The following is a 9,389-nucleotide window of genomic DNA, read 5'->3' as shown; positions in this document are numbered from 1 at the left end:
CAAATAACAAATGCTGGAGAGGATGTGGAGAAAAGGGAACCATCCTACACTGTTGGTGTGAATGTGAAGTGGTGCAGCCACTATGGCAAACAGTATGGGGGTTCCTCAAAAAAAAAACCAAAACAGAGTTGCCATATGAGCCAGCAATCCCACCCCTGGGCATATATCTGGAGTAAACTATAAGTTGAAAAGATACATGCACCCCAGTGTTAACAGCAGCACTATTTACAACAGCCAAGACACGGAAGCACCCTAAGTGTCCATTGACAGACGAATGGATAAAGAAGATGTGGCACACATATACAACGGAATACTACTCAACCATAAAAAGGAATGAAATAATGCCATTTGCAGGGACATGGATGGACCTAGATTATCATGCTAAATGAAGTAAGTCAGAAAGAGAAAGACGAATATAACGTTACCCTCCCCTTGAAATACCTGGATTAGCTTCTCTTTTTCTAACCCCCAGGTGAGTAGCAAACCAGTTAGTCTGTCCATATTTTCGATACTCCAGGCAGTTTGCTAGACAAGGGTCGTGGGTGAGCAAGGGAGTATCAAACACCAGCCTTGTTCGCAAGCAGCTCACAGTCCAGCAGCGATGACAAAATGTGTCGCAGCAGTTCAATTCCAAGCATTCTAAGGCTTTCCCTGCAGTGGGAGTACCCCATGGACCGTGGATCCCAGTGGGGACAAGTCCAGTTCACAGACACTGCCAGGATGGCAGCCCCCGGCCACCGTGCCGTCCAGCTCACAGAAGAAAGACTAGGACTGGGGCCTCAGTTGTGTCGTCTGGAAAGGGGGCATCACTTGGTGGTGCTCAGATCTGAAATCCTGGGTGTGAACCGCCTACCACAGGACAGGCACGTCAGGTGTGGTCTGTGCACAGCAGCAGGACCCTGGGAGCTGGGAGCTGCAGCTTAGAACAGCACCTGGCTCACAGCAGCCACTCAGGAAACATCGGCTGCTACTCCCCATGGTAAAAGCACTCACAGGAGACTCCAGGGGCCAGGAGAAGGGAGGGACCGTGTTGGCTCATCTCTCCTGGAGCTGGGAGTTTGAGGTGGACCCAGGTGGGGGCAAGGGTTACTTGCTTGCTTGGGAACGTGTCATCAAGTGTGTAGAGAGCTCTGGGGGAAAGGCCTCTGCAGCAGGTCTTGGCCCGAGCCGAAGCTTCCAGGCCTCAGCAGAGGAAGGTTGGGTGGCTTTGGGAATTCTCTGGCTGGCCGGTGGTTTTTTTGTTTGTTTTTGTTTTGTGGCTGCGTTGGGTCTTCACTGTTGCGTCTGGGCTTTCTCTAGTTGTGGCGAGCAGGGACTACTCTTCGTTGCGGTGCGTGGGCTTATCACTGCGGTGGCTTCTCTAACTGTGGAACAGACTCTAGGCGCATGGGCTTCGGTAGTTGTGGCTCACGGGCTCTAGAACACAGGCTCGGTAGTTATGGCGCATGGGCTTAGTTGCTCCGTGGCATGTGGGATCTTCCTGGACCAGAGATTGAACCGGGGTCTCCTGCATTGGCAGGCGGATTCTTAACCGCTGTGCCACCAGAGAAGTCCCCAGGCCAGTGGATGTGACTTGGCACTCTCACTGCCAAAGGCCTGGGTTCAATCCCTGGTCAGGGAAATAAGATCCTGCAAGCCTCACAGCACCGCCAAAAAAAGGCCCTTGGGGTCCCACCCCGAGCTCTCAGCCCCAGTCCCTCCCCTGTCTCTGCCCCAGTCCCAGAAAGACTTCAGAAACTTACTTGGCTGCAGCCTTGAAGGGGTGCAGGTCCCAGCTGGCCTCCTGCAGCCCCATCACCCCTGTCCCGCTAACACATGTCAGGCCTCAGTCACGCCTCCCATCCCCCATCCCCAAGGCCCTGCGGTGAGCTGGATGGCCCCAACCCCTTCCGCAGTGCCCTGACCTCCGGAAGGTCAGACCAGACCTTCATGGACCAGAGAGCCTTCATGGAGCAGGTATGCGCGAATGCAGGGACAACGGCTACCTGCCTTCCTCCAAGAAGATCGGCTCTGGGGCCTTCTCCAAAGTCTACTTGGCCTATGCCACGCAGAAGCGCATACAGCAAAACTCCAAGCTGGCCTCTGACCTCGGGGCAAGTACCACACCACGGTGAGGCAGGCCACCTCCTCCCCATGGGGTGGGGGATCCGTGGTTCACCCTCCAGCCCAGCCCTGAGGCCCCTGTCCTACACCCACTCAGGCACTTCCCAGGTGCTCTGGCTCCCTCCTGGTCCTGCATCCTCCCTGAAGGCCAAGGTTCGGGCAGGCTGATCACTCCCAGTTCCTGGACCCCTTGAACACGTAAGTGCCTGGGACAAGGGTGAACGGGAAGATCAGAGCTGCCCCCCAAGGATGCTGCTCACTGAGCCTTGCCCGGCCAAGTTCAGCAACGTGCACAAAGGCCACAGGGCCTGTTCCGCCACATCCAACGCCTGAGGGGCTGTGATCTTCGCACAGTGGCCACCCTCCACCCCCACAGGTGGCTATCAAGATCGGCTCCACTGCTGAGGCCTCTGTGGAGTTCTCCTGCAAGGTCCTGCCCCATGAGAGCTCATCACTCAATGCTACCTACAAGCACCTGAACGTGGTGGGCAGAGACCCCAAGACATCCTGGCCCCTCCTGCCCAGCCCAGGCCTGCCCCCTTCCCCTCCTGGGACCCTTACGCTCGAGCCCAGCCCCATCCTGAGACCCCAATCCAGTGCACCTGACGGCCCCTCCTCGGGGTGACGGCAGGAGGGCAGGATCCAGCAGGTGCAGCTCTACGAGACCCACGGAACAGCTGGCGCGCCTACTTGGGGCTGGAGCTGGCGGCCTGTGGTGACCTGCTGGAGCACATCAGCGCCGTGTCCGGCCACTGCCGCTGCCCAGGGCTGGAGCAGGAGGCCCACAGGCTGTTCTGGCAGCTAGTCAGCGCCGTGGCGCACTGCCACAGCTCAGGCATGGCAGCTGAGGGCGCCGCCCAGCCCACCCGCCCACCGCATGGAGAGACCCGCCTGAGCTCAGGCCCAGCCTCACCTCCGCTTCCCCATGCAGGGACCTGAAGTGTGAGAACATCCTGCTAGATGACCGAGGCTTCCTCAAGCTGAGCGGTGAGCCTGCGGCCCAGCCCCAAACCCTGCGCCCCGCCTGCGCCAACTCTGACCGAGGTCTTCGACTTCTGCGGCCCACACATACCTCACTCTTGCCCCAGCCAGGCACCCAGCGTCTACACTGGCTTGCTCCAGACTTCTGACCCGTCTTCCTTGTTCTTCAACCCCCCCCAGGAGGCCTACACCCCACCCTCACCCAGAACCACACTTGCACTCACCTCACACACTCTATGCCCACCACACAGCCACCCCGCAGGAGCCCACTTACACCCCACCCCTCACCCGCCACCATGCCCTCCCTGTATGCCCCCTGCAGATTCAGCTTTGCCAGTTGGTCCGGGCTCAAGAACTGGCTGCTGAGCACCTTCTGCGGCTCTGTGGCCTACGCAGCCCGGGAGGTCCTCACAAGCAAGTACAGTGGGGAGCAGGCAGCGCCACCTCACGGGTTCCAGGACCCCTAGGGAGGGGAGGGGAGTGGTGGGGTGGGGAGGGGGCACGCCCTGGGAAGCCCATGCCCCCAGAGGGGTCATCCTCTACACCTCGGTGACCGGGAAGCTGCCCTTCAAGGAGCGCCAGCCCCACCGCATGCTGTACCTGATGCGCTGGGGCCCCACCTTACGGCCAGGCCTGTCCCCAGGTGAGCGCCTCCACCCTGTGTCCCTCCCCCGTCCCAGCCCGCATCCAGGTGGGCGGCCAGAGAGAGCTGGGTCCAGAGAGGGGGAAATGGGCTGCTGGCCCCGCCAAGTCTGAACCTTGCACTAGCCCAGGGCAGGTCGCCTCACCCCTCTCTGTCTCCCCACATGTGAAACACAGGCACCCTACGGCCGTTTGGGAAGACTGAATGGGAGGACCCTCCAAGCTGCCAGCATTGTTGGCCGTGATGGCCGTGGGTTGGGGCGCGAGAGGGTGGGAGTGGGGCAGTGGCATCTGGAGGCCGCATCCTTGGGCCCTCACCCGCAGAGTGCCAGGACCCGATCCGAGGCCTGCTCCAGCTGCGCCTGCGAGCGCGCCTGCGCCTGCAGCAGGTGGCAGCGCACCACTAGAGGCTGCCCGCCGCGCATGCGCTCTTCCGCACGGAGCTCGGGGGCGTCACACCAGGTGCTGCATGCCCACCAGTGTGGGCAGGTGGGCGGCTCCTCAGCGCCCCACCCGACCCTCCCACTGCAATCGGTTGCAGAGAAGCCTGAGGGGGTCCCAGCTCTCAACGTCCCCAGACAACGTGGCGCCCAGAGCGGACTCAGATCCCCCAAGGCCGCTCCTGCACCTGTGGCAACCCCAGCAACAGGGCACCCCCCCTTGAGAGTGCCTCTGGTCCGGCGCCCGAGCCCACGGAGTCTCCCCCGAGACGAGGTGCGACTCTGCCGGGCTGGGACTCTGGAGCACGGAGATGGCCAGTCGCGCGCTGGGCCCCTCCAGCTGTCCGCTGTCTCTATGCTCCATGTCTGCCATCCGGAGCATGCCTGGACACTACTTGCTTAACTGAGGGCAGGTGGTAGGGTGGGGGGCGAGGCCCAATAGAGCATTTATTCTGTGGAGCCAACGGTGTGGACTTCTCAATGCAGGAAGAGGGCCGCGGGCCTTGGGGCATCTGGAAAACAGTCCACATGCCTCCAGGCCAGAGCTTTAATTTATCTGGGGGGGAGGGGGGAATATAGAGAGGGCCGCAGAGGAGGGAGACACCCCGGCACCCATGAGAAGCTAGCCTTGATGGGCATGCCAGTGGAGCCGTCTCCAACTTTGGAGAGCGGTCAGGGGAAAGACTTGAGCCAAGGGCAAGGCTGCAGGCACATCAGGGAGGCTCTCAGCTTGGTAGGCAAGGGGTTCTGGGGAGCTGAGGCTCAGGCAAGCTGACCAAGGAGAGGGCCTAGCTAGTGGGGGAGGGAGGGGGCATCAGGTCAGTCCAGGACTGGGCAAGAGGACTTGAGGAGCTTGCAAAGAGCTGAGGGTAGGTCTGGGCACAGGTCAAGTGGAAAGGTGGGGAGCAGGAAGGGGAGGCAACACCAGCAAGCGCTCCAAGGACAGGCCACAGGGGTGCAGCCCTGGGCAGAGCCCAGGACAGGCTGTGGCTGGTGAAAATCTCAACAGGTGAGCCCTCTGAGGCTGGGTCTCAGGCAGGGCCCCAGAATGGAGGGGCCTGGGGTGGGACAGGTACCAAGGGGCACTGCAAGCACCTGGGTGCCCCCCTGTGCCCAGAGCCCTGTAGCACCCTTGGGACTGGGAAGCTCCAGCTAGCCCCTCAGGCTTGCAGTGTTTTTCTGTCCAGCCCTGCTGGCCATCCCCCTGGAGATACCTGAGCAAGTCACAGGGTTGGGCCAGCTCTGGCTAAACAGTCCTCCTCTGATCAACCAGCATTCTTGCGGAGCCAACAGGACACAGGGAGGCGCCCTCAACCCTCAGCAAAGACCTGAAGCTTAAGGACGGCTCTGCTCCTCAGCAGGGCACGCCCTCAGAGCAAGGGGCCCCAGAGGGCTGCCGGCAGGTGCCGGCGGGCCTGGTCTGGGAGGCCTGGACGGACGGCGAGCGACAGCGGGCCCGGAGCTGGTGGCGGCTTCACGGCTTCGGGTGGGTGCGGCTCCCTCTGTTTGCGTCTCTGGGGCCGCGGCTCCGCTGCGCCGGCTCGAGTCGCTCCTGCTTCTGGCAGTCCTGCTGCTGCAGCTGTCGCTCAATATCCTCAGGTACCTGCACCTCCAGCAGGTTTTCCATGCCGTGCTCTGGCTCGTCCCCAATAAGAACCTGCAGCAGGGCAAGCAGAGGAAGCAGGTGAGCAGCTGGCTGGCACACAGTGGACACCCACCACTCCCCCAACCCTGCACCCACCTGGATGAGTTTCTCACAAGCCGACCGCACGTCGGGCTCCGGCTCCCAGTTGTGCAGCTCGCGCAGGATCAAGTAGGCTCCCTGGTCCCTCACCTGCTTCCGACCAGGCGCCGTGGCCGTCAGCTGGGAGTGGGCAGAGGTGGTCCAGACATCAGTGTGCTGATGTATAAGTGTGTGTGGGGGGGTGACGTTATGTAGCAGTACTCCTGCTCACCAGCATGATGGCCTCTATGAGCATCTTGCGGATGTCAGCGTCAGGATCTCGCTGCTTGTCTTGTGGCAGGTATTGCAGGTCAACTGGCAGCCCTAGGGGTGAATGCACTGAGTCCCTATGCTGGCCCCTGGACTGCTAGGCAAGACCCTGCCACTGTAAGGCGCATCTGGGCTCAGCAACTCCCTGCTAGAAGGTTTCAGAAGGGGCCCTGATCTGGACACCTCCTGCCTCTACCCCCACTGGCCTCTCCTCCTGCCAGACCAACCGTGAGGCTCGACCCAAGCCACTCACGCTCCAGCTCCTCCTCAGAGAAGTCCTCAGGCCCAGCCAGGGGCAGCAGCAAGAAGGGGAGAATGTCCACCTCAGGCCCAAGCAACCACTCATGGTGTCCTGAGGAGAAACAGGAATGGAGGCCAGGCCAGAGGGGCTCCAGGGTCCAGTCTATCCCTCCCACTCCCCGACACGGCAACTCCCCCACCACCACTCACGGTGATCGAAGCAGCAGTTTCGCAGTGTCCCCACCACCCCGCCCCTGCGCACCGAGGAGTCCGGGTATTGGGTAAGGGGCAGCAGCCGCTGGACCACGCACCTGGGGGGAAAGACCACTCAGTGCCGTCCCTGTTCACTTCCACCCCCTCCCCGCGAGCGCCCTGGGCTTCTTCCTTCACCTGTCGGGGTCCAGCAGGAAAGCGCGCGTCGCAGGACGCTGGCTGAGGTTGGAGAGCATTGGCCCCAAGTAGTGCAGGGGCGCGCGGGCGTTGTAACCGGGAGTGCACAGCGCGCGCACCAGCCGCTCCAGGCCCGGCTCCCCGGGCTCAGCGGCCGCCAGCGCCGCCATCAGCGCAGCACATGGCTCCGGCTCGCGGCTGAGGTTAGCCAGCACGGCGGCCGCCTCCTCGGCCCAGGGCCACTGTGGGTCCAACGCGCAGCCCAGCAGGCGGGCAGGTAGTCCGGGCTCGGCCGCCAGCAGCGGCTCGTGCAGGCCGGGATCGGCGGCCAGATTGACTAGTGCGCGAGCGGCGTCTCGGGCCGGGGCGGGAGCAGGGGCCACCGCTAGCTCGACCAGAGCCCGCAGCAGTGCCGCCTGGCCGGCCAGTAATGTGCGGCCGGGCCCCGAGCCTGTCAGCGCCAGCACATGCTGCACCGCCGCCGCCTGCAGGTCAGCCCGCACCCCGAGCGCCAGGAAGGGCAGCAGCTTCGCCGCCTCCGCCTTCGGACAGACCTCCAGCATCGGCGACCCTACGGAGGCGAGGCCACCGGCTGACCCGCCCGCGTCCCCTTCGTCCTCCCGCATGCTGGTCGGCGTGCTCCGCTACGCAAACTCAGCTACATGGTGCGCCTACAGGTGGGCAGCGGCCCCGCCCACCAGGGTGCCGGAAGCCACGGCGACCAATCCGAGGCTATCGACTCTGCTCAAGGGGCGGGACCGGCGCAAGGAGGCGGGGCCACGTCAAGGCCCGGTGGATTGTGGGATTTGTTGCCAGCCGGAAGCCGGGGACCTCGGGCTCTGCGCGGTGGTGGGGGTCGTGCAGGGACAAGCTTTGAGCCCTGGCATGGCACCGTCCCTTGGGGGTCCTGCCAGCCGCTGATAGCGGACCGATTACATTCCCTCTTACTTCGTGATTGGCAGACATCCGTCTTCGCGGGAAGAAAAGCAGGATCAATTACAGTGATTGACTTTCTAGTGTATTCCTGGCATAATCTCCGTTTGATCATGATATTTTTTCGTTTTTATATATGGTTGTATTCAGCTTGCGAAATTTTTTTTTTTAATTTTTGGCTGTGTTGGGTCTTTGTTGCTGCGCGCGGGCTCTCTCTAGTTGAGGCGAGCGGGGGCTACTCTTCGTCCCGGTGCGCGGGCTTCTCACTGCGATGGCTTCTCCGTCCCGGTGCGCGGGCTTCTCATTGCGATGGCTTCTCCTTGCGGAGCACGGGCTCTAGGCGCGCGGGCTCAGTAGTTGCGGCTCGTGGGCTCTAGAGTGGAGGCTCAGTAGTTGTGGCGCACGGATTTACTTGGTCCGCGGCATGTGGGAGTCTTCCCGGACCAGGGCTCGAACCCGAAGGCGGATTCTTAACCACTGTGCCACCACGGAAGCCCTTATTGGTCTTCTTAAAGAACCACCTTTTGGATTCATTTCTTTATTGTTTTCTTTTTCAAGTTTATTGATTTCTACTTTGACCTTACTGTTTCCTTTCTTCTGCTTACTTTGAGTTTAATTTGCTGTTCTTTTTCTAGTTTCTAGAAAAAAGGGTCAGTAGTTGTGGCTTGAGGGCTCTAGAGCTCAGGCTCAGTAGTTGTGGCGCACGGGTGTCGTGGCTCTGCGGCATGTGGGATCTTAGTTCCCTGACCAGGGGTCGAACCCACACGGAACGTGGAAACCCACGTTTCCTGCATTGTAAGGCGATTCTTTACCACCGGACCACCAGGGAAGTCCTTCCATGCCTCTTTATCCCTTGTGTAGATTCGCGTAACCAATATCACAGTCAAAATAGAGAATAGCTCCATCACCACAAAGACCTCCCTCCTGCTCCACCTGCTCCTGCCATCCTTCACCCCAGGCAACCACTAATCTGTTCTTCACCTCTATAATTTTGTCACCTCAAGAATGTGATTTAAATGGAATGTTTTGAGATTGGCTTTTTCACTCAGCATAATTATCTGGAGATTCATCTAGGTTGTTGTGCTAATAATTTATTTTTATTGCTGAGAAGTATTCCATGGTGTGGATGTGCCACAGTTTGATCAGCCATTCACCTGGTGAAGGACCTTTGTGTCATTGCCAGTTTGGGGCTGTTACAAATAAAGCTGCTATAAACATTGGTGCGTAGTATGGTTTTGTGTGGACCTAAGTCCTCATTTCTCTGGGATAAATGCCCAGCAGTATGATTGCCGGGTCCTGGTTTTCAAGAAATTGCCAAATTGCTTTCCGGTGTCTGGACCATTTTACCTTCCCGCCAGCATCGTACACAGATCCAGTTGCTCCACATCTTCTCCAGCATTTGGTGGTGTCACTTTTTAAATCTGAGCCATTCTGAATTTACGCTTCCCTAATGGATGGTGATGTGTGGCATCTTCTCACGTGCTCATTTGCCATCTTCATCTCCTCTTGGGTGAAATGTCTGTTTTGTTTCTTTTGCCTGTTTTCTAATGAGATTGTTTGGTTTTTAGTTAATTTTGAGAGTTGCTTATATATTCTGGATATGTGTCCTTTGTGGATATGTCATTTGCAGATATTTTCTCCCAGTCTGTAGATTGTCTTTTCATCTT

General features: G+C 59.7%; 1 protein-coding gene across 1 annotated transcript; it reads right to left on the bottom strand.

Annotated features, from left to right (window-relative positions):
- Positions 1 to 4,583: 4,583 nt before the first annotated feature.
- Positions 4,584 to 7,515, bottom strand: HGH1 (HGH1 homolog). The gene is made up of 6 exons (XM_059043349.2): positions 6,790 to 7,515; positions 6,610 to 6,710; positions 6,413 to 6,511; positions 6,122 to 6,213; positions 5,908 to 6,030; positions 4,584 to 5,823 (listed from the first exon to the last, which is right to left on the bottom strand). Exons 1-6 carry the CDS (start codon positions 7,413 to 7,415, stop codon positions 5,641 to 5,643), a joined length of 1,224 nt encoding a protein of 407 aa, XP_058899332.1. The 5' UTR covers positions 7,416 to 7,515; the 3' UTR covers positions 4,584 to 5,640.
- Between the last annotated feature and the right edge of the window lie 1,874 nt (positions 7,516 to 9,389).

The sequence above is a fragment of the Kogia breviceps genome, chromosome 17, assembly GCF_026419965.1.
Source record: "Kogia breviceps isolate mKogBre1 chromosome 17, mKogBre1 haplotype 1, whole genome shotgun sequence".
In the NCBI taxonomy this organism is placed as follows: domain Eukaryota; kingdom Metazoa; phylum Chordata; class Mammalia; order Artiodactyla; family Physeteridae; genus Kogia; species Kogia breviceps.
Note: the sequence above shows the minus strand (reverse complement) of the source record. Positions and strands in the feature narration are given on the sequence as shown.